The following is a 27,187-nucleotide window of genomic DNA, read 5'->3' on the forward strand; positions in this document are numbered from 1 at the left end:
TTATATATACTTATTTAATAGGTGTTTTTTACGTAATTTTGTATACGTAAATATATTATAGAAGAAATGCTTTTATTATCCACATTATCGATTCATACAATATTTAAAACTAAGTTAACATTGACATCGTCGTCATCGTCATAGTCGCGTATCGTGTTGTGTAATGTGCAGCTGCATTAATTGCTACAGTTATTACAGACTCGTCCGTGTTAATTACCGAAACTTCGTCAACCTTCATTAGGAAATGGGAGAATAATTGATTGCTCTGCGAATGAAAACGAAAATACGGTTTTCATCCTCGTACCAAAACTAGTACGCTCATCGATTTCCTTCTTATAAGCACGAATTAAAAGTATCAATGTTCTAACTGGTTGTTATTTAAAGATCAAACGTCAATGATTAAACGTTTATAATTAACACTCGTCGTTATAACAAATTCTAATTCTATTCCTAATATTTCTTTTTTCTTTTTTCTTTTTATTAATATATTTAAATTTATATATATATCAAGAATCGTTTTTTCTAAATAAATTTTATTAAAATAGAGAAATATGTAATATTATAAAAGTAAATAAATGAAAACACACGAAATGATTTTGTCAGATTTTGTTAAGAACAAGTTAATTTTAGTTTTCTATTATTTCATTTGAAAATTGAAAAGTTGAAAACAGAAAACAAACTAAACAAAACAAAATGAGCAGTTATGTGTATTTCTAAAAAGATATCATGGAAAATACGATTCGTTATAACAAATTCTAGAGTGGAAAATACGGAAAACCAAAAAACAAGAATAATATGAAAAGGGAAGAAAAATAAATAGAAGCTTTTTGCTACCATTTCTATGAAAGAAAGGGGGTTAATAAAAAGTACGTACATCGATGGCTTTGAGTTGAAATAATTAAATTCCCTAGACCATACCATATCCCCCTCTCTTTCGCCTGTCCCTTTCTCTTCTCAAACAAAATGAGCAGTTATGTGGATTTCAAAAAAGGTATCATGAAAAATACGATTCGTTAACAAATTCTAGGGTGGAAAATACGGAAAACCAAAAAACAAGAATAATATGAAAAGGGAAGAAAAATAAATAGAAGCTTTTTGCTACCATTTCTATGGAAGAAAGGGGGTTAATAAAAAGTACGTACATCGATGGCTTTGAGTTGAAATAATTAAATTCCCTAGATTATCCCATATCCCCTTCTTCTCCGCCTGTCCCTTTCTTTTCTCTTGCAGTTAATTTTTTTTTCTTTTTTTTTGTTTTTTTTTTCAATGACCAGTCGAAAACAATCGAGACGAACAACGACACACTTGCGTGCAAATTTATCCTACTGAAGCGTGTACAAATTCTATTTTCTCTTACTCACTGTAAAACTTGCCATTATATTTACTCGTCAGAAGTAATAGTTAAGGTCAGGGGGCAATCGTTGCTGCTTGCCCATGCTTATATCCATCATCGATAACAGCCAATACATTACCCTTTACGCTATGCTAGGTCACTGGGAACGGTAACCAACCAAACGAACAAACGAATGACCGAACAAATGAACGAACGAGAATATGGTCGTAACTTCCGAAGAAATAATACATCGATAGACTAGAGTAGTTTTTTTGTTTTCTTTTTATTTATTTTTTTATTTATTTTTTTTTCTAGATTGCACACCACCAAACACATAACAAAATATAGTACTTTTATAAATGTAGGATACTTTTTATTAATATAATTTTATCTTTAATTGATTTGCAAAATTATTCTTTAAAAAAAAAAAAAAAAAAAAAAAAAACATTAAAATAAAATATGAAATAATCGGGTGTAAAAAGATTTCTAACAAATACGAAATATCTTTTTTTCTTTTTTCTAGATTATACGTCACTAAACACTTTAAAAAATATAGTACTTATAGAAATGTAGAATAATTTTTAATAATATAATTTTATCTTTAATTGATTTGCAAAATTATTCTTTAAAAAAAAAAAAAAAGAAAAATTAAAATAAAATATGAAATAATCGGGTGTAAAAAGATTTCTAACAAATACGAAATATCTTTTTTCTTTTTCTAATTTAAGAAAAAGATACAAATTGTCGTCCCGGAACTTTGACGAAAAAAAACTTTTCTCGTATTCGACGCGTTTTTAAGAAGGGTGGGAGGGGGGTGAGATATTATTGCTTATGCTGCTCTTAAATTCATGAAATATATATTTTTTACGACTCAACGGATATAACAAATAGGTATGGGGAGATAAAAATTTGTAAGAAAGTAAACTTATTGTCTACTTCTTTCTTTTTTTTTTTTTTCTATTTTTTCTCTACGTGATACAAATGAGAAGGACGAAAATAGGGATGATGAGCAGGAGAGAGAAGGATCTATGTACTCGAGTTTCAGATTTATCGTTCACCCTTAAATAGATATACAAGTTCTCATAACGGCCTTGACCTCATGGCCAATAAACCACCTAAAGTGACCCATCCGAGATGTTGTCAAGATTTCACGTGAGAATCTTCAATCTTCATAATTTATCAAACGGTCTGACATATTCTTGCTCTATACTCATGTATATTTTGAACCATAAATCTACCCATAAGTGTGTGTGTGTGTACGAGTCAATCCAAATTATTTTCTATCTCTTGAATAACTCGTGTTGATTTTTTTGTCTTTCTTTCTCGAAAAAAAAAATATATATATATATATATTTATATTAATTCCTTCGAGATTATTGAGATATGACAATAGGAAAACAAAACGAATGTTCAAAAGCAATAAAATAATATCATCCGTCAAAGAAATAATAGAAAGCATTAACAAAAGACATTGTGTGGGTGTGTTTGTTCGTAGTTCGTAAAAACCCATGAAAAAATCAAAGGAATTTAATATATTTTATTCTAAATGAAAAAACTAATTAAATATATATATATATAAGTTCTTAAAATTATCAGAGACTAGATTAAATTATGATATCGAATACATAATTAGATTAAATTTGCATTTCTTTGCGAGAATGTAAAAAAAATTCCATTTGTGTATAAATAAAAATTTTTTTTTTATGATTTTACCGATACTTACTGTAGATTATTGTAGAATTTTTCTATGAGTTTTCTTTTTATATTAATTAATTTATTTTTATAAAATTATTGTTATTTTAATTAATAAAATTATATTATTAATAATTTTCTATTAATAACATTTTTTTATATTAATTTTATATATTATTTATTTTATATATTGTTTATTTTATATAATCAACATTTCGTATTAGGAAATTTATATTAATTAAATTATTTTTATTTTTATTTATAAAATTATATTATTAATAATTTTATATCGATAAAATTTTTATATTAATTTTAACAAGTTGCCGAACACTTTTAAATTGACGATCGTGCTTAGAAATACGTAGATGTGACGGCTATAGAGCCGTCATTTGCAGCAACGTGTTAATTTTTATATTCAAATAAACTGTTTATATTAATAAAATTATAAATATAATTAATTTAAAATAATTTAATATACAAGATATTATTTTTATTAATTCGTTTGGTATCTATATATATACTCAATATATATTAAATAGAAATTTACCTCAAAGCATAAACACAGAGACAGACGAAAAGGATTGGCTCGTATCACACTTGGAAAACAAACCATATGTGTTAGAATCATATTATATGTTTACTCTTTAAACAGTTCAGTGAATATATTTATTTAGGAAGGCAAAATGTAATCAAGCAAATATCATAGTTAATTTATGTTATCTGTAATTAATATTAACAGTATATTTGAACAAACAAAACGCAATTCTCTACAATTAATTTGTCCTATGTGTTCATTTCACCGAAATATAAATTAAATGAAATCAATTAAATTAATTGTATTTTACGATCTAACGATTAGAAATGAAATAAAACAGCAATGAAGACGAATCATTGGTTCAGCAAAAAATTCAAAAGATTAGATGAGAAATCGAATTGTATTTTTCCTTTCACCAATCTCTCCTATCTTCGCTCGAGTTCTTTCATTTATTTCCAGTTTCTAGAACAGTTTGAAATTGTTGAAATTCTTGAAATTCTAGTGAATTACTTGAAGGCAATTCCTCACGGATCACAAACTATTTGACATACTATGAACATATCCTTACATGCATTCCTACGACACAACTAACACACAACTATGATCTAATAAAATGAAACTATAAGAAACATTGTCCTTTTATCTTTCCTTTTTTTTTTTTTTAATTATAGTTTTTTTTTTATAATTAAATTACATATAATTTAAATTATACTTAAATTATAATAAATATATATTATATTATTTATTTATACAATAATTATATAAATTATAATTTTATTATATTATATATTATATAAATATAGCATATAAAAATTAACAAAAAAAAAAAAGCATATAAATTTATTGTATATATAATATTTTAATAATTTAATAATTTAATCATTTATATAATTACAAAATATATTATATATAAAATATATTTAATATATAATATATATTTTAATAAATAAGAATAAATATTATAATAAATTAAATAAAAATATAATAAAAAATATTTTAATAAATTAATATTATATATAAATTAATATAATATAATACAATATATATATATTATAATAAATTTAATAATATTTCAATAATTAAATATAAATTCTATAATCGTTCGATCAATTTGTATTGGTTTAAAACACGACAAAAATCATTTTTACGCAAATTAATTTTAAACGTCTATTTATCCCGTGTTTCTTATAATTTAAGTATAATTTATCGAATTACAATGTAAAACTTTATCGTTTAGTATTATTTTCTTTTCTTTTTTTTTCTTCTTCATTATCGTTGAATTTCTTACATCGAATTACAAGACTTTTTAATTCCCTTTTTTTTTATTCTCGAAAAAAAAAAGGGAATACCTTTTAATGCGATTATTCGATCACGAAGTCGTATGTGTGACATATGTGTATGTATATATGTATGTATATATATGTGTGTGTGTGTGTGTGTGTGTGATAAATACTTAAACGAATGGAAAGGAAAAAAAAAGGAAAGTTTGATGAGTAGTTAACGTGGTAACGAAAGCAACGACGAGATAGAAGAAGAAAGGAAAAAAAAACGACGAGAGAGACGACGGCTATGACGTTTCAAAGTTAAAAAAATTGAATTTCCTTTCTTGTTCACGATAAAATTTTGATTAAACTTTAAAGATAACTAGTCAAACGAGTAACGAGACTTTAAGAATCTACCCATAGAACGAAGAAGAATAGACCTCCAGAGAGTTTCTAAAAGAGGAATTCTTTTTACCCATTTCTTTCTTTTTTTATTTTTTTATTGTTTTTTTTTTATTTTTACTCCTTCGTTCAGGATTAAAAAGTAACACGTTGATTAGAAATAAAGGATAAAAAAAAGGATTTCAAATTATTTCTACAAAAAACTACCTATACCCTTTGAACCAACCAACCCTTTTTTTTACACTGTCATGTAACTTTAACAATAGAACATACATAAAAAAAAAAATACAGATATTCTGAGAACCTCCTCTTTTTTTTTTTGAAGTCGGTTAAAAATAATCAACAACAAAATATAATCATTGCTTCAAACTATAAACAAAAAAGAATTTGTTTTCTTTATTATTTCATTTTTTGCTCTTTTTGGAATTTATTATTGTTCATAGTTTTTTTAAAAACATTTTATTAATTATTTTTTAATGTGCTATTTTTTCTATAAACACGTTATTATAATAATATATAATACAGTTGTAATATTAACACATAATATATTATAATTATTAATTAATTATTTATATAATTAAATAATTAAATATATATAAGTAAATAATTATTTCATTAATTTAATATAGTTTTATTATATATAATAAATTATATTTAATAATATTTTTTATATATTATTTATTTTATTTTATTTTAATATAATTATTATTATAATAATTATATTATATTATATAATTAAATAATATAATTATAGAGATTAAAAGATTATATTATATAATAAAATTATATTTAAAAATTGTAAAACATAATTATTTAATTTTATACTTGTATAATAATATTTTTTAATTTATAATTAAATTATATTATAAATTAAAATACTTATATATACATATATAATTATAATATTTATATTAAATGATTAATTAAAATAATAAATAATATATATTATATTTATATAATATAATTTTTTAATTTTATAATATATATATATAAAAATCTATAAAATAAAACAAATTATTTCAATGTATTATTAATATATAATATATTAGAATAATTTAGGATTTAAAGGATCCTAAATTTAAACGAATAATAATTTCCATATAATACTTCAATTACAATAAATCAAAATTGGAATTTTGATTCAAATACTTTTTGATAAATAAAAATATACCAATTAACGCGTAAATCAATCTCATATTTGAATATTTAATTAATTTTATATTTATTTCTCCTACGCATATTTTTTTCATAATTGGAATGCAATGGAATAAAATAAAAAGAAGAAAATAAAGATGCGAACAATTTTTGTTTATTAAAACTCGTGCTGTTAAAGGAATTTTTTGATTAATTATTTCCCTTTAAACTAATTAATATATTTCTCATAATCAAATTTATTATTATTATTATTATTATTATTATTATTATTATTATTATTATTTTTCAATGGAAATATTTCTCTTTATGATTCTAACGGGATAAAACATTTTTCATTAAGATTTTTAAGAATTTCTACCAATTTCGTTTGAATATTTGGATAATTATTAAAAATGGGTCGATTTAACGACCTAATTGTTGCACAACAAAAGAAAAATATACTTTTTGTTTTTAATTATCTTTCCATTTTAAAAATTTTCGATTATGGTAATTGCAATGTAAAAGTTAAAAAAAAAAATATATTAAAAATATTAAATATTAATATTAAATTTAAATTCATTTCCATTTCCATTAGCGTGTTTCTTCCATTTCGTATACATAAACGATATATATATGTATATATTTTTAACTTCGAAAAATTTTATTAATGTATTTTGATAATCTCCCATTCCCACTTTCCAATTTCTTCTATTTTTTTATTTGTTTTTATCTTTCTTGTTGTTGTTGTTATTCTCGTTTATATCACTCGTTCGTTCACGGTGTTATTATTTCATTTTTCATTTCATTTCATTTTATTTTATTTTTTTTTTTTTTAGAAGAAAAAGGAAAATAAAAACAGATTAAAGAAAAAAAGAAACGAAAAAGGAACGTACGAAGAGAATAAGAGATAAATTATTTCTTTGGATTCTTCTTTAACGAGAACTGAATCAACAAAATCTACAAGTTTGTAGCTGCAAGAAATGAAAATAATTTTCTTCGGTTATGTATATATATATTGTCTTTTATTCTTTTAATACACCGTAAAGAAAAAAGAAAAATATAAATTATATTACGAATACATTTGAATGATTTTTTTTTTTTTTTTTTTTTTTTATTCTTTCGAAATTTATGAGAAAAATGAAAAACAAAGTTAATCAAGCTGTCGAAAGAAGTGGTAAAAAAGTTTTTCTTAGAATTTGTCTGAACGTAAAGAAAATTCTCTTATCGTATATTTTTTCATCTTTCTTTGTTTTTGTTTTTGTTTTTTCTTTTTTTTCAAATAAATCAATTTGTTTCGTTAATGAATATTAATTAACGTGATACGAAATTACAGGATTATTGGAAATAAGATTTGTTATAATAATTTTTCTGATCGAAAAGATTGATAATTGATTTTTTGTTATTTGTATTTGAAGATTGATAAGAATTGTTTGTTATTTGACTATACATTGTAATAACAATATTTTTCTTTTTAATATTTTTTTTAGAATACCTTTATCGTGAATACAGTTATATGGGACAACATGAATATATATATATATATATATATATATATATATATATATAGCTTTTGTGATGAATAATTAAAAAAGCAAAGAAACAATATGAGAAAACGTTTTCACGTAATAAATGAAACATTAATGGAAAGTTAGAATTTATCTTGAAACATTTCTCTTTCTAATTGTTCATCTCTATGATTTTCAAGTTATGGCAATTTCGAGTAAACCGTGCGAAAACTTCATTTATTGCACCGTAATTTCCCCATAACGTTGAAGTAAGGGTAATCAGAAAGCAATCCTTTTTCGTAATGTGTCGTTCTAGTAGTAAAGGTAAGACATAAGTTCGCCAACGTACTCTTCTCTCAAATAGACCAAGTCGTAAAAGGAAATAAACTAGATGGGTTCCGTGTTAAAAAGGGGAAAAAAATAAAACCACTAAAAAAGGCATTTGTTGTTGAATCGCATCAGACATGTAGACATATATAATAACCCATTTTTTTCATGTCTGACCATACCGTTTATACAAAACTTAATGATATCTTATACTTTAAAAAGTAAACCAAAATATATTTGACGATATTTAAGTAAAAAAAAAAATCTTATTCTAGTGTAAGTGATCAATTTGATTTTAATATATAAATAAATATAATTGTTAAATAATAATGGAATTGATAATATTGATGATAAATGTGGCCATAATTATAAAAGTGGTCTAATTGTAAGTCATATATCTCTTGTTTCCAGATTTAAAATTTAAATAATTTTTCAAATTATAAAATATTATTATTAATATTAATAATATTAAAAATTATAGAAAACTTTGAATTTTATATAATATTAAAATAACAAATATTATTTAACCATTCATTTTTGACAATATCATGAAAAATACATTGAATTTATTTAGTTTAAAATAATGTGGTGTGAAATAACTGATTAAATCTTTTTTTCTATTTCTTTCTAAATTTTGACTTATATAACTTTCATAATTATTGGCACAAATAAAGTGAGAAATTAAATCATAACCTTTTTACCATTTTTATTAGACGACAATTTAATCGAAAGTATAGAAGATAATCTTTTTTTTAATTATTTATTTCATTGATATCAATTTTTCTCAAGACTTTTTCTTTTCCCATTCGTAATAGTTTACAATATTTGAACTCTGGTGTGTAGATTTTTTTAGCTCATCTTTAATTAATTGATCTTATGAAATACTTTTTTTTAATGCGATAGTTTGTTGCTCGAGGGAATGTCCAAGGTGTGTGAAAAAAAAAAAAAAAAAAAAAAAGAAAAAGAAAAAGAAAAAGAAAATGGTGAACTGGGCCTCCTTGTTACTGGTTGAGAAAAGGGAGATAGAAAGAAAAGAAAAAAGACAAACGAACCCGAAGGTCTCTTTCTCTTTCTCTTCTCTATCTTTCTCTCATTTAGTCTCGTTCTATTTGAATCATAAGTAAGATAGGGTACAATGGCGTCGTTAGACAATAGCAATGTGAAACTGACGTGTAAGTAAGTACTTCGACGGAAGAAAAAGAGACAACGACATTGACTGCATTCATTGTTCTACTCTTCAACGTGTTACGACGCCTTCAAGGTTCTCTTGTCAGCCATTGATTTATCAGAACTTCATCAAGTTGGTGGATATCGAGACCATTTTTCAAGATTTCTAAGATATATACATTTTTTTTTTACAGAGAGTTTACTTTTTTTTTTTTAATTACTTATACATTCATTATAATTTATTATTTTTCATAGATTTAGAATGTGAAACACACACACACACACAAAGAAATAGAAAATGATTTGTTTCTAATAATATTTATTTCTACCTTAATTTTTGATCATATTATTCATCATAAAATTTGATCATAATATTCATTTATAAAACGTTCAACTTTACATTTAGAATAATTAAGAAAAATTCAATCGAAGAATAAAAAATGATCGTGACAAAAATATTAGAAAAATTTAATACGTATATAAAAAGAAAGAAAGAAAGAAAAAAAATGGTCTCAGGTAGATTGTCATCTTCCTCGGTGTTCGAAAAAAAAAATAAAAATAAAAAAAAAAAGAATAAAGGGAAGAAAAAGTGGATGGATGGTATATCTCGTGCGACCTTTTAAAGATAAAAAAAAATCGATGATGCTTTTACTCGCGACGCGTTAACATTGCATATTTCTCTTCCTTTTTTTCTCTCTCTCTCTCTCTCTGCTAAGCTTCTTCCCTTTTCCCACATTTGCTATCTCCCTTATTTAACCCTTCTTCCTTTTTTTCTCTCTTGCTCACTCTCAAAATTCACTCTTTCTCTCGTTTTGTATCTTTCTCCTACCATTTTCTCGTCGGTTTTAAATGGTTGCCTAGCACGTTGTGTCGTTTGTATTTCAAAAACTTAACGATGAATATTTTTTTGTTTCTTTTCGTTTGAAAAAAGACAGAAAGACAGAAAGAAAAAGAAAACGAGATAGTTTTATATCCCCATGAAAGCAAAATACTCAAAGAGCAAATGCAAAAATGCATCCGAACCAACGTCAAGTTCTTCTTATTCGTCCCATTTTGTTGGTATTTCAGTTAACGCATAGTACAGATATGTGTTGTTTTCTTTTATGATACTTTCTTCTAACATTTTACAGATATACGTGAAACTCGTCGAAGTGACTAACGAAAGTTTTTTTATACAGTTTCTACGAATCACATTTCAATTTTTTGTCGAACAAATCTTTCTAACATCATATTCTGACTGGTAATACACGTAAATTCATCTATATATTGTTCACCTGTGCAAGTATTTTAGTGCAGATGTTTACTTACGATAAAAACAATGTGTGTTAGATAAAAGAAATATGATCTTTTTTACGAGTTACAAGTTTTTATTTTACTTTTCTTTTTCTTTTTCTTCTTTTTCTTTTCTATTTGCTTCACCTTTACCCCATCCATTTTTTTTCTAACATTTTTCTATAAGTTTCTAATTTATCTATATATACATATATATATGAATACTTTCTAAACCCACTGTATATATACAAGTATTTACTTACACGCATGTAAGATATATTTTTTGGTAACGTATTGTTCGTCTCATTTTTTCTCTTTTTTATTTTTCTACAAATTTCTTATCTCTCGTAAAATAAACTCGCATACTCTTGCATGTTCATACGTGCATTATGATACGATGTACACGTATTTTCATTGAAAAATAAATAACACGAAAAATTGGAAAAAGATATAAAAAGAAAAAATATTTTTTTTTTGGTAATATAAAATTTATAAAAATATTTTTTTTTCTTTTTTTTGTAATACATACACATACTGTTTTTGTAGCAATATAAAATTTGTTTTTTGTCGTTAAATGTGTTACATACGTATATCTCGTTTATAAAGTAGAAATTCAAATATCGAATTCCAATAATGTTCAAAATTGTGAACAACCGAATTTTGATTGAAGATATTTCGTGATTTTGGTATACACCGTGATATCAAATTTCTATGGGTTTTTTATATATATGTCGGTAAATCTACCTTTACGATATTTAAAATTAAATTTATCTGTAATGCGTTTGCAATATTGTAAATGCTCTCAAATATTTACTACGGTGTAAAATTTTAAAATATCAAAAAAGGTGTTGCAAATATTTGCCAAACGACGATGAAAATACCAATGACCTGTACATTATTAAAACGTTTTTTTAAATATTTAATACTATAAAGCAACAAAAATAAATACACACTGCATCGTTAAATGCAAATCTAATATAAGTATATATATAAATTTATATCAACCACGAGAAATAAAAATGCGATTGAAAGAAAATTTTCGAATGCGAGAAAAACAAAAAACATTGAAACACGGTGACGAATGAAAATGAGAAATTTTCCGTTTAAAAATATGAGGATAAAATTTTCAACAATTTTTTTTTTTTTTTTTTCATTTCTTCCATATTCCCGTCTCATATGTTAAAACGTACATTTAAAATGTTAAATTTAAATGTAAATTTTAAACATATTATTATGATTATACAAATATTAAGTATATCGTCAAATTCAATGTACATTTCAAATATGAACTATCTTTTTAACTCTTAGAGTGCTATGAACGCATATATGCGTTTGATAAAAATTACCAGAGTGATCTATCGATGCATATACATGTTTGTTAATATTAATGTAAAATAATGTAATGTTTATATTAATTAATTAATTAATTAAATTATATTCAGAGAGAAAAACTTTAAATTTATTTTTAAATGTAAATGTTAACTTTTGAATTTTTAAATTTTTAATTATAATTCATTATTAAAATCTGATTAATAATAAATTATTCCGTTCCTACAAAACATTTTAATTAAAAATATTCAATATTCAAAAATACTTAAAAAAAAAAGAAAGTATCGTATGTATGTTGTAAAAATCCTTCTAACGTCACGCACACACCTTTCATTTTATCTCTCACACCTTTTGCTTTCTCGCGAAGTCGTGAAGAAAAGAAAAATAAAAAGAAATGAAATAAAGTTTCTTCTTTTTTCTATTTTTTTTTTTCTTCTTTTTTTCCAAAAACAAACAAAGTTTGCGGAATGATCGATCAACAAGTGTAGGTAAGAATAAAACGTTTTCTTAGCCATATATATGTTAGAAGATGTGGGAAGAAGACAAAAAAAAAAAAATGATGAATCGTAATTTGATAAAAGCAAATTTGTGAACGAATTTTCCCATTTTCTTTTTTTTTTGTTTTTTTTTTGTTTCCTTTATTATGGAAGGAAGAGGGTGAATGCAACAACGAGTTTCTTTATCGTCGTTATCACGTTGTTTGTTCGTAAAAGAAAGAAAGATTAATACGTCGCTGGGGTGGAAGAGGAAGAGATGAAGGGGGGAATGAAATTTGCATCGAAATCAATCTAACATGAGAAATGATAGTTCAATTTATTCCTAACGTTTCCAATCGTATATATATATTTCATTTTTCTTTATTCCTTTCGATGAAAATCATCTAAATCGAGATACACATCTCCGTTTTATTTCTTTTTTCCTTTTTTTTTTTTTTTTTAAAGATAAACCCTATCCGTTCGATCTGTAATGCAAGATAAAATATTCTTGTCGATATATATATATAGAAATCGAGTTATTGACATCTAGCACGATCAAACATTTCCCTGACAAATTGAAAGACGGTTATCGATCCTTCGATATTTATATATGTATATATACAGCTACATAGCTTATGGAAATGCTCAACATTATATATATATATCGAAACGTGATTGACAAAAGTACGATTATAAATCGATAGTCGATTGTGTTTTAACACCAAAAACGAGCTCTTAATCGGATAGATCAGACAGAGACAATAATTTTTTTATTTTTTTTTTTTTTGGTTTTTCTTTTTTATTGTTATTATTTTTGTCTTTAACCCCACGATATTATTTTCTTTCTTAAAACTCGTTTAATATGTCGATAAATATCTATGAAATATGTTGATGTAATAATAATAATAATAATAATTATTATTATTATTATTATTATTATTATTATTATTATTATTATTATTATTATATATGACGTAAATTTATTCATAATATAATGAGATTTTAATAAAACCACATAGTGAATGCATAATACATCATGAAATATGAATATACTACTTTTGATAAAAGCCTTCAAAATAATATTATAGTTTAAATAGTTCTCAATTGAACAATCGATACCAACAATAAATACAACCAAACTGTATATTTTCTAGATAAAAATAAAACTTAATTATGTACTCAATTCCTATTACAATTTTCGTATTCCGATCAGTGTAACTATTACCACGTTTCGTGTCAAGCAATTTTTACCTGACTTGATCATTCAGGCTATTTAATTTTGAATTTACATAATTAACCATCACATGTAATTATTAATTATTGTAAATATAATAATGAAACAAACTTATGCGCTTTGTTATGTACTGCCTGCTGCATTTTGTATAATACATTGATATTGTAATAGAAATTTTTTTTCTCGACAGAATTAAATTTGTTATAAACATATATTTTCAGTTCATTAAATAAATATGTCTAATGGTAAGTGTATCACCGGTGGTACACGTGGCCTGAAGAACAAGTTTAACGTGTACCACAAGTGGACACGTCGTTACGGACAACATGTTAAATATACATTGTTTTTTAAAATTAAATTACAATATTATTGTTTTTGGGCTAACATGTAAATATATGTTCTTACAAAAATAACAGTTGTATTTATATAGAACACAAAATTAACGTAGAAAGAATTTTGTAATGTTGATCAAATCGTTGACGATTGATTAGATTTAAATTTGATTTATAGAAAAAAAGACCCCCCCTCCCATAAAACTGTTTTGTACGATTTCATTTTCAAATTATATTAAAAAAAAAAAAAAAAAAAAAAAAATACGAACGTTTAAAATCATTGATCGTAGATAAATATCTTCATAATTATAATCATTGATTCACGAAAATCACGATGTTTGATTGAAAATTGTCAATCTTAAATCAATTAGCATTGATTTGTTGATTGAAAACAAATTGACAATGTTGATAATATCGATTGTAATTTGAAATTGTCAGAGGGAGATTCCTCAATGAAATATCACGAATGAAATTGTCAGCTAGTGATAACCATATTGATCAGAGACGTAGAAACACTTGATCGAGTTGAGTTCGATTGGTCGGACAAGTTTCTCAATGTTCTGAGTAGTTCTCGTTGGATTATATTTCGAAAATGTAGAAAGAAAAAAAAAGTAATCTTAACGGAAGTTACGGATCCGACAAGTACGGATAAAAATCCTAAACGGAAATGACCATACATGTAAACGTATACATGTCTACGATTATCTACATGTATAACTATAATTAAATGTATTGTTAATTAATTTATAATTATATAATTATGTTCATTTATACCATATTTAATAAATATGATAATTATTATCGATGATATTTGATATATATGTTTGTGGTAATTAATTCAATAAATTTAATCATCTGTGATTTCCACGATTTTACTTTTTGAAAAGACCATAGAAATACAATTAACAAACGTATTCCAACGAGAAATATTAAATGGGTTTTTCAGATTTTTTTATAATTTGTTTAATCATGCATGTTCATTATTCATCGATGATTTTTCTTCCCCCTCAAATAATGAAATATTTTATCGATAAAAAAATTTAAAAAAAAATATATATATAAAATAGAAAAAGAGAAATCTGCAATTAAAATTTGTTACATTTAAACGATAAATATTTTAATATTATCGGTTTGAAAAATTTTCTTATAAATTAATATATAAATTAATATATCAACTAACGTTCTACTAAAAAAAATATCAAGATTACTAAAATATAAATAAATTATTACTAGCACGAAAAAAAAAAACGAATTTCACGTTACTAAGTTACTTTTATCAAATGTTTTTGTTTTGTTACAGTTTGATTCGTTCTAAATGTTCAACATAGAGTAGAAATTTTTGCATTTTTTGAGGATGATAAGATTTTTCATTGAAGAGAATGTTTTTGAAGTAAACTGATAACTATGGAAATAATACGTACTTGTTTATCCGGTTCTTTGCCTTTAGCGGTGATGAGACGATCGCAATAGCAGCCCTCTAGCAAAACGACACCACTTGGTCGCGAGCTAGTGTCGTTTTCGTAATAGAATAACAGATTCTGAAACACCAAAGTATCATACGACCATTGATATTGATTTTGTTTAGGGTGTTCTATGGGGTTTTATCCAAAAATACGATTATATTATAATTATAATTAAAAATATAAATTCTTTCACAATTTTTACGATCGTTTCTATTAAATATTATTGTGTGAATGAATTTTTTCAAAAAAATAAAAAAGAATCACATAAATTATTAATAGAAATTAATGAAACTTTACAATTGATTCAATTGATATCTTGTTCCTTTTTCTTTTTCTTTTTTCTTTTTCTTTTTGTTTTCTTCGATAGAACAGCAAAATCAGTTAGATTCTTTAAAATCGAATCTCCTTGTTGATTTTTGATTTGATAATGTTGGAAGGGATAGTTAAAATATGTTCAACATACGCACACACGAGCGTGATGTTATTTTACGACGTAAATCGAGCGTGTGTGTGTGTGTGCGTGTGTGAACCAGTTTTAATTATTTAAACTAATAATAAGTATGTTTCTTTGATTACGAAGGTAGAGTTCATTAGAAAAGTAAATAGTGAATAAACGTAATAACATATTAATCAAAGTAGAATTGTTAATTGCATTGTGTAGTTTTTGTTTCAACACGATTGTTCTATTATTTTCTGTTAATTATTCTATAGTAATTTATAAAACATTTCTTTTTTTTTTGTTGTTTTTTGTATTATAACAACGATTTATTGTAACCAATTTAAACTGATAAGTTGTCATGCATTTGTTGAATTTGTTTCACTTTCTCATGAAATTTAAAACACAAATTAAATAAATAAAATATTTTATTTATAATTTATATTTTTTAATTAACATATATTTATAATAATTTAATAAATTAATATAAAATTTATAAAATTTAATTTAACAAATATATTAATTATTATATAATATATATATACAAAATATAAAAATATATATAATATAAAATATTGTATTTAATATTTATATTATATAATATATATATAATATAAAATATTATATATTAATATTTTTTTTTTAAATATATATTATAATATAATTATAAAAAAAAAATCATCGATAAGCATTATTTTACAATATTAATATTAGATCGATCTTCTTTGTAATATTGTATCGATTATTACTTTAATTTATTGTCGATAAAAAAACAAACTATTAAATTTCTTTTAATAATTCATTTTTTATTAAGATTATTGGTTAAAAATAAATGATCGTACTAACGTTATAAGCGTACTTCTATCTCTTGTAAAAGTTACTATCAAACAATTTTCATTGATATATCATCCAATTTTTGTCGAAGCTTATATCTCGATAAATCACGCGATACACAAGTGTGTTGACTATTGGCTAACAGGAAAGAAAGAAAAAAAGAAAAAGAAAAAAAAGAAAATCTCCCTCGTAAATCAGTTCTTTCTGGATGCATAGATACATTTTCGTGATCGATTTATTTCCGTATCTCAGATGAGAGTTTACTACCTAACCCCCACCCCCATTTCACAAATGTTTCTTTACATTATGGGTTATTTCGTCATATGATGATAAATAGTAAAGAAATATACACACACACACACACATAATATATATATATATATATATATATATATATATATATATATATACATATATACGAAGTTGTATAATATTTTTTATAAAAAAAATTGCATTAACGTTAATTAAATTACCTGATACAAGACGAACCACCTTAATTGCCATTTTCCTGAATCAGCGGTTCGTTTGTGTAAAAATCCAGTCATCGAATTATCATAATGGGCTCTCTCCGAGAGCATCACTAGCTGAGAGTCGTTTACCCTCACTGAAAAAAAAAAAACAAACAAACAAATATATTACAACAAAATGAATACGTTATTACCTCGGTGTGATTACAAAAATACAAACAATTATTAAAAAGATAAATGGAAGAAACAATACCATTCGTTTCAATCTGATAGGAATCTGATACAACTTATCAAATTAACATTTTGACTGACATGTTGGTCATATATGACTGACCACGGTTTCTCCTGATGAGATGATATGAACCTTTTACAATTGTAACAAACTAAATGAAAATTGAAAGTTAGTGTATTTGAATATGACCGATATATAGAAGATACTTTGAAATAAAAAGTTCTCTATTGAACAATTACAATTTAATTATTAACATGAATTTATTATTATTTTGCCATTATATTCTATGAATAATAAAAATAATGCGGAGGCGTCCTGGGTAAAACATATAATTTCGGCGTGCCAGTCAAAGAGTTAATTTCATTGTTCTATTATTTATAATTATATTACATATTTTATGTATTGTTTATTTTCGATCAATAATGCGAATATGAAAAAGAGTACATGATACTTTATATTGTTAAATATTTCAATGCGTATACATGAATTATTTTTCTACCTATCGTCTAATTATTTTATTTATCATTCAGTGTATTCTATACTGACGTGTGTGTATTTAAATTTGCATAAAGTTAATAATGCGAAGAGAACGATTTTTTTTTTCTTTTTATATGCTTCAAAATTTACTTTTATTGCATTTTTTTTTAAATAAACGTAATTATTTATTATTCCATTATTTAAGAAAAAAAAAACAGTAATTTATTCTACGAAAATATAATTCTCGTATTTATCATCTCGTTCATAAATAATTATGAATTTATTCAGTCTCATGAATGTTTTGTTTGTTTGTTAAAACAATTAAGAGAAATAGATAAAAGGAGACACATTTATAAGTTATAATTAACTAATAAGTTTTATAATAGTTAAAAAAGTTTTGTTTATTCCTGAATTATTGTAAAATGATTCGTTTAACGAAAATAAGAATTTAAGAAGGTTGTACGTCATCGTGAGAACGTAAAGTGCAATTTTACGCTTGGTTTCTTTTCGTTTGAACTGAGAATGAAAGAAACAACAAAATACAAGAGAAGAAAAAAACGAGAGAGAGAAAAAAAGTAAAGAGTTAAATAAGGAAAAGAACCAACAAAAAAATTCTTTCTCGAGTCTTTTGTTAAATCGTGGAATTGTTCTTTTTAGTTCTTAACTTAGAAAAAAAAAAAGAAATAAAAATTAAGTGATGTAAGTTAGAATTAAAATGAAAATCTAATGAAAAATGTCTATTTTTGAATACAATATTCTTGGTCATTTAAAGAAATTTTTTGTTGCTTTTTCTTTACATCGAGGATTTTTTAAAGAAGTGAAAATTAATTCAATATTTTTTACAACTGCGTAAAAATTTTTCGTCTATGCGTAAAAACAAAGGTACTCCTACTGGTTTTTTTTACGCCAATTCACGTCGTATAACAAGAATAGAAATTGGATTATAAATATAAAAAAATAATTCTCTTTTATTTGCCATTTATAAGAACGAAATTATTTTTTGAAAGCAACCCTGAATACAACCTTGTAATATTCGATATTCGGTCGAACAATGCTTCCACCTAAATGCAGTAAATTTTGTTTTCTTTTTATTTTTTATTTCTTTTTTTTTTTTTATTATAAATCTCGTAAATAAAATATTGTGTTTTTTCTTTTTCTATTATTTATTGTTGTCTTTAATAGAATGTTGAATAATTTAATTTCTGGACGAATAAAATGTAGCATATGTATGTCGAATATTTTCAATATTTGATGTCACTCTCAATAAATACAAATCTTATGCATATTCATTATTTTGCATATTAAACATTTCAATATCACTTATTGATCAATCGAATATTGACCGATAGGAATATTGTATTTATAAAAAACCAGGAAGACAAAGAATAGGAGTAGTACACGTATTATTGTCGTATAAATAAAAATAATTCAAAACTCACCGGTTCTTTGCATCTTTGGGCTGAGCATGATCGAGGTAGACGATAAAGTTTTCTTTCTTTCGATTATTCCTCAGATTAATGATTGTCCTTAATACCTTGTATACGATAAATATGATCGCAAAAAAAGAATTTCTTACGATTGTTCCTACAATCCTTCCATCCTTACGATGATTTTAAACAAATCAGATTGTCCTATACTGAAAAATAACAAGAAGGAGATAAAATATAGTTAATCATTATTAATCAATAATATATGAATAATTTAATGACTAATTGAAACGAAAGGAAAAGAAATTATTATTTGAACTTGATCAATTCGTGGAATAGAAATGAACGTGTGACATCGAATGTTACAAAGATTGCATTCAAAGACTCAATAATCTTCTCAATGATTTCTAATACCATTGTGTAGATCCTCTTTGATCAAATCAGGCTTTTGAATAAAGAAGATTATAAAATCAAAATTAATCCGAATAGGGCGATTTCTATCGTTGAACGTGATAATATACTGGTATCGAATAAACTATGATAATTATGGTCATGATGAACCTGAATTAGATGAATTTTACTTCAAATTTCTAGCATTTACATACGAATTCATCGTTAATGAATCTAACATGCAAACAGATAATAATAATAATAATAAGGATATATTCATATTTAATAATAATAATAGTAATAATAATGATGATTATGATTATGATAATAATACATTTTATTATTAATGTATAATGAAAAAAACACCATTAAATGTTAAAGAGACAGATACGTATAATGAAATTATAAACCCTGAGGCTATATGAATTTTCTTTCTCTGATTTTTATTTCTCTTTCTGTATCTCTTTCTTTTTATTTCTAAAACATTAACAAGAAGAAGAAGAACATTGAGAGTCTTAATATTTTTTTGTTTCTTATAAGTCGATAATAAAAATTTCAAGGGTCGTGAAATGAAAGGAACGTAGGACTACGATAACTCGAGGACATCTTGAAAAAGTATCATCAAAAATGAAATAACCAAGCTGTTCTTGTTACTACCATTTTTTTCTTACCTCAATGAAAAAAAAAAAACAAGTATGAATTTTTAAAATTTATTCGTTGATAAGAGAAGAAAATTCAAAAAAAAAAGAAAAGAGAAAAGAAAAAGCAAAGTTGATAATGTTCCGTTTTCTTTCTTTCTTTTTTTCCTCCCCTCGTTGAAAGGGGAATTGACAAAGCTTGGCAATTTCTTTTGTTTGCTTTGGCAAGCAAAATTTCGAATTTTGATTTTTTTCTCAACCCTTTCATTCCTTTTCTTTTTCTTTTTTTGTTTTTGTTTATCTATGTTTCTACTTTTCGTTCACAAAGAAAGAAAATTTCGAACTTGCGATAGAAGAAAATGAAAAGTACATTGAGACTAGGGGTGACATCCCCTTATACAGGGGTTAAAACGTTCCTCTCAAGTGAGTAAGATAGAAAATGAGTGAGAGAAAGTGAAAGAGAAAGAGGAAGATGATATATCCGGTAATCGGCCAATTTTTTTCTTACTTTCGTTAAATCTTTGAAGAAAGAAGATTAAGATTTAGATAGAAAGAGAGAGAAATGAATAGAAAAAAATAACAATGTGCAAATAATATGAAAATAAGAAAAGAAAATATTAAAAATATAAAAAAGAAAGTAAGAAAGAAAGAAAGAGAGCTGAATTACGATACCTGGTGCGACTCGTCTTTCTTTCTCTCTCCTCCTAGAGATCTCTTTAATGTCTATCCTGTTTCTCCGGAGTACGTGTTTCCTCTTTGGAATAAATCGTCGTAGTAAAATAAAAAGGAAGAGGAGGAACAGGAAGAAAAAGAAGAAGTAAAAGAAACTTCTTCTAAAGAAGGGTTTTCAAAAGAGAGTATCAGAAGAGGTAATAAGATTAGGAAGAAGAGAAAAGAAGAAAAAAAAAACTAAAGAAAGAAGGGAGAGAAAGAAAGAAAAAAAGGGGGTGGAAAGAGAAAGAGATAATTTATAACCACAAAAAAAGAAGAAGAACGACAACGATGGATAAGAATAAAGATAAGAAGAAACGATGATGAAAGTAAAAAAAAAGGGGGGATTTTAAATTGGGGTGAAGTGGGAAAGAGAGTGGGAAAAAAGAGAAGGGGTGTTGTTCTGTTTGAAAATTTGTTATTTGACTTTACGAGTTGGTTGATTTAAGAAGAAAAACGAAAGGCTCGTGACACGACGACGACGGCCACGGCCACGAGGTGGACGAAAATAACGAAAACAACGAAAACAATGCAAACAACAACGACGACGACGGCGACGACGACGACGACGACGACGACGACGACGACGACGACGACGGCGACGACGACGGCGACGACGACGGCGACGACGACGACGACGACGACGACGACGACGGCGACGACGACGACGACGACGGCGACGACGATGGGGACGTCGAAGGTGACGTTGGAGGTGACGTCCCGTTACCGGCACCCGACTGTCTCATGGTCGGGAGCAACGATGTTACGGGATCGAATGCCGCGACGAGGCTGACGCGCGCGAACAAGACCATAAGCAAAAAGGAGGGAATCCTCCTCCACCTCTTTCTTTACTTCCCTCTCGTCCACCTCCGTTACCCGCGAATCAACCCCCAAAACTACTACCAGCCTCCCTTCCCACACTTGTGCGCAAACTCGTAACGAAAAGCACCACGCAACCCGGTGTGCGGTGGTCCCCCTCTTTAAACACCCCCTACACAGCGCGTTGTGCCTCATATAGAAAGGAAGGAGAGAAAAGTTGACCCTACTACTACTACAACTACTGCTACTACTACTGCTACTACTATTACTACTACTACTACTACTACTGCTAGCTAGCTAGCTAGCTAAAGCTTCCAATATTCAGCAAGAAGACTACCCCATAGCTAAATCCCCTCGCAAGCCCCTCTAACTCCCTCCGTTATTCTACCATGTAACAATGCATCCTGTTCAACGCAATCCTCTCCCCTTCTTTCTTCCTTCCTTCCTTCCTTTCTTTTTTTATTTTATTCTTTTCTTTTATTCTTCCTATCCAATCGTACACTATCTGAAAACGCCGCCGTGGACCCCAGAAGAACTCACTCGGGCTTTTGGACTACTACTATGCCGCACTTGGACCCGCAGAAATGTATTATTAACCTGTCGCCCTGTTTCAGCCCTGACCTCCTCTCCCAACCTTTTACAAGCTACTACCTTACCAACCAACCAACCAACCAACCCTACCTACCTACCTACCAACCTTTTTTTATACTTCTCATTTTTTTCCCCTTTTATTTTTTTGCTTTTTTCCTTTCGATACGAGGCTCAGAATTTTTCTTATATATTCTTCGAAAAAAAGAAGATCTTCCGTTTCACAGTTGCAAGAATCTTTCAAATAGTCTCAAAGGTGCGTGTTATACCTTACTCGTTCTAGCTCATTCCAACACCACCAACACCACCACCACCACCACCACCGACCACGACGAGTATAGGGTCAAGTACTTCACTCGAGAACCTTTCTCTTTCTTTCTCTCTTTCTCTTTAATACACCCACACCTACTCACGTTTTCTTTCTATCTTGTATCGTTTCTTTTTTTTTCTTTTTGTTCTTTTCTCTTCTCCTTAATTCCCTCCCTTCTTCTTTTCTTCTCGTTCGCTACGATGCACACGAGTGCACACGGGCCAGGATATCGTGCCAATCTCGTTCGCACCTTCATTACGTTCACAACAGTCGGTGCAATTTCTTTTCTTTTCTTCTTCTTCTTCTGCTTCTTGTTTTTTTTTTTTTCTTTTTTTTGCTTTGCTTTATACTTGCTACTAAACTTGCTTGAAGAGAGATGCCTCTTTATTTTCTCTCTTTCTCTCATTCTTGTTTTTCCCTCTTGCCGCATTTTATTTAATTAAACACTAACCAACCACCCTCACCCCAAACCTCATGTCCCCTTTCACTCGTCTACTCGTTTATATTTTAAACTTTGTTTTAAACCACGAATATTGAAGTCATTTATTTAAAGTAATCGTGATAAGTGACAACCGTGATATCAAAACGCGCGTTTAGATTTTTATCTTTTTTATTATAGTACGTGTATGATATATAATTACGTGTAAGTATAAGAGCTTTTTTTATTTCATTCGATTAGTATCTCGTTGTTGTACGATGTTTTAATATATTGTACAATATGACATCATGATATGGAATTTAGTTTTATTTTTTTTTTTTTTTTTTTTTTTATGTCAAATTAATAATTAGAATTATTTTAAGTTATAACGTTTATAAACATATCGAGATAGAAATGCAAATAGAAATTATTCGTATAGACATTTGGTTAATTATAAAATATCAACAAGTGTTATTCGTAAAGTTAAAATGTTTAATCTCAGTTCTATTTTAAATATTACAATTTAAAATAATGTTAATTAAAAATAATTGGAAATATAATAATTATTATTATTTTAAATTATAACGTTTATAAACATATCTAGATAAAAGTAGAACTATAGAAATTATTCGTATTAATTTGATTAATTGTAAAATATCAACAAGTGTTATTCAAGTTAAGAAATGATCCTTTTCTATTTAAAATAATATAATTTAAAATAATGTTAATTAAAAATAATTAGAAATATAATAATTATAGAATTATTTTAAATTATAACGATTATTAACATATCTAGATAAAAATAGAACTAGAAATTATTTGTATTAATTTGATTAATTGTAAAATATCAACAAGTGTTATTCAAGTTAAAAAATAATCCTTTTTTTATTTAAAATAATATTATTTAAAATGATGTTAATTTAAAATAATGTTAATTAAAAATGATTACAAATAAGGCGTTAAACTTATGGAAAATATGCATAACACATACAAGTACATGTAGCACAAGGACAAATTTAATAATTAAAATGCAAGACACCTCTCCTAAATACTGGAAACAAGGAAACTAAGTAATTTATTTAGAAACACGAGCAAATTCATTAAGAACAACAACGGCAAAGCATTAATATCAATTTTCACGTTAATATAAGGTAGACATAATTGTTGAAATTTGTCTAACAGTTTTCGTTACACCATCATCTCGCACTGTCACGAAAAGGTGTCTAATTTAAATGACATAAATTATTATACATTAACATTAATATATTTTCTTAACGTACAATAATTACATTATTATTATTTTTATTATAATGTAATGAAATTAGTTAAAAAAAAAAAAAAAAAAACAACAACAATTCTTTTGATCGTCATATTTAAAAGAATAATTGTATTTTTGCGTGTATACGCGTGTAAATAAAAAACGGGAAAAAGAAATATATATGAAAGTTTAACAAATTCAAATACGTACTTCTAATAAAATTTCTCATAATTAAACCTAAAAGGAATTAAAATTTAATCTTAAAGGAATCATAAGTCGTATTTACTCGGAAATTCTAATAAAAGATTACGAATGAAATCATAAAGACTTGAAATCAGTTATGGAAAACTATCGAGTAAAATTAACAAGTCTACCTTAGTCTTTGCCTATCCAAAGGATGATTAGTCTAACGTTCATTAAACTTAAAACTCAATTAACTAAGTTATCTCAATTACAAGGTGGTTGTACTTTCGGCTCGAACGAATTATCGAGTTGAATTTCAGTTTAATTAGAATTTTGATGTCTGTTGATGCGTTTAAATATCGTCAAAGTAAGAATTACCCTCGAGTGTATAAAATAAAACAAATGGTAATTACATTTGACACTCATAAATTATTGATTAAGAAATTATATCATTTTAAATCTTTCCATAATATTAATCCAATATTAATAATTCCAAATATTAATCCAATAGTAAATCCTTTTCAAAAAGGTTTCGTTAAGAGTAACTTGAAAGATGACTAAATTCTTACCTTAGAGAAATCCTCAATCCTTTCTTCCTTTCATTCGTTAGGTATCTTCCCATTGAATTCGAATATATGTTTATTAAAATTCTTTTATATAACACTGTTCACTATTAACTTTTTTCTATTCGATAATTCAATCGTTATAAAATTCATACTATTTTATATTTGTTTGTTATTTTTATTATTATTATTATTATTAATTCTTTGAAAAACTCGAGACGGTTTTTCGCATATTTGATGAATATCCTTATAACTATCCTTGAAATCATTTTTATTGTCGTATTTCTTGTAAATACGTGAATTAATTGAGTGATGGAAGAATCAAAGAAAAAGGATTGAATTGAACCTTGAACTTTATATATATATATATTTGTTATTGATATTATTTTCAAATTGAATTGACTTCAAACGTTGTACAAATTGATACGAATTCGAGTGGACTCGTTGAAGTTTGTCTTTCAAGTTTTCAATAGATAAAAAATAAAGAGAAAAAAAAGAAATGATGAAAGAAAAGAAAAAAAAAACTTTTTCACTGCGGTCTGCTTTAATTTAATTGAGTGCAATATTATTCTTCACATTGACAAACAAAATACCTTGATCATTTTTTCTTCGAATATTTTTATCGGATAAATTTTACTTTTACAAATTGAATAAGAGATTGTATATTTCAAACTAACATTATATTACGAAATATTCATTTTATTTATTTATCGAGTAATTATTAAATCGATATTAAACTCCCGGAATAAAACTTTGAGCTTCTCAACTCGAATACAAAAATAGCTGGCTTCGTGTTTATCGGGTCAGTATTTGTGGACATTTGTAATCGATATTTTTAATCGATAATATGAATATTTATATTAAAAAAAAAAAAAAAAAAAATTAATATACTTTGTGTGGTATATGTTTATGCATTACACCGTTTATTATATGCAAAAGAAAAAAAAAAAACTATCTCGAAATAATAATTTCTTTTATATCCAAACTACAAACGATAATGTAAAAAAATACAAGAGAGATTAGATTTGAATTCATTTAGAATAATAAAAATATCGATTTATTAAATAAATAGTAAATAAGATAAAAGAAAATAATTGCACGTAGAGAACACATGTTACTGACAAAATAATTCGTCAAGATATGAAAATGCAAACAGTGTAAGAAGATATCGTGAGATTTAAGTAGAAAATGCCTAAAACAGAATAGAAACACATCGGAATATCTGAGATACTAATCTCCTGAACAATAGCTTACAAATGCGAAGGCTCAAGAGATATCACGTATTAAAACGTTCCCTATCGTGTTTCAAAAACGCATCTAAGGATTGAACGCATTTACATATTTGAAGATAGAAGGAGGAATATATGTAAGAGGAACGAAAGAGTTGATCCCATACCTAAAAGCTTTCTATAAACTAGCATCACGTTTAGTTCTTACCTTTAGTAAACATCAGATTTATTACACAAATAAATGTTAATACTTTAAAAGAAGAATGAATGAAAGAAAAACAAAACCATCTGGAGGAAAATATTAAATCATTGGAAAGCTTTTAATTACGACAAGTCATATGAAATATATGCAAGATTTTAAACAGAAATTAATCGTTGTTAATCCGGATTACATTGTAATTTTAGTAATTAATTAATCAACTCTCGATCTATCATTCGTCAGGGTTTGAAAAGACCGTTGAATTGCATCGATGTTATTGCTTTGATAAGCGTAACGAGTATATCTTCGGTTATATGAGAAACCATTAGAAAGTCTCTCGTTATTTCACTTGATTCGATCAATGAAAAAGCTTTTCATAGAATTATCGTTTTCCAATACCACTAGCATTTTTACGGTTCCTTTTTTACTTCAAGTAGAAAAATGATGATGCATTTTTACGATACACTTTAAAGAATTCCTAGATAATCATCTTTCTTTTTCTTTTATCTTTTCTTTCTTCCTTTTATTTTAGCTAGTAAAGTAGA

At 25.9% G+C, this 27,187-nt stretch overlaps 1 protein-coding gene across 9 annotated transcripts in view; it reads right to left on the reverse strand.

Moving 5' to 3' along the window:
- The window catches only part of LOC107070130 (ras-specific guanine nucleotide-releasing factor 1), a 59,888-nt gene extending 37,751 nt beyond the window's left edge, over positions 1 to 22,137 (reverse strand). For 2 of the 9 annotated variants that reach the window (XM_089178856.1, XM_089178849.1), the window contains exons 1-4: positions 21,037 to 22,131; positions 19,349 to 19,545; positions 17,207 to 17,337; positions 15,422 to 15,538 (exon numbers count right to left, since the gene is read on the reverse strand). In XM_089178856.1, coding sequence (XP_089034982.1) covers positions 15,422 to 15,538; positions 17,207 to 17,337; positions 19,349 to 19,376 — 276 coding nt within the window. In that variant the 5' untranslated portion in view covers positions 19,377 to 19,545; positions 21,037 to 22,131. Of the gene's footprint in view, positions 1 to 15,421; positions 15,539 to 17,206; positions 17,338 to 19,348; positions 19,546 to 21,036 lie in introns of all 9 variants that reach the window. The other 7 variants (XM_089178852.1, XM_089178850.1, XM_089178857.1 and 4 more) reach the window with 7 other exon arrangements.
- Positions 22,138 to 27,187: the final 5,050 nt, after the last annotated feature.

Source organism: Polistes dominula, unplaced genomic scaffold (genome assembly GCF_049000335.1).
Source record: "Polistes dominula isolate Pdom_NZ unplaced genomic scaffold, Pdom_raw_medaka contig_18, whole genome shotgun sequence".
In the NCBI taxonomy this organism is placed as follows: domain Eukaryota; kingdom Metazoa; phylum Arthropoda; class Insecta; order Hymenoptera; family Vespidae; genus Polistes; species Polistes dominula.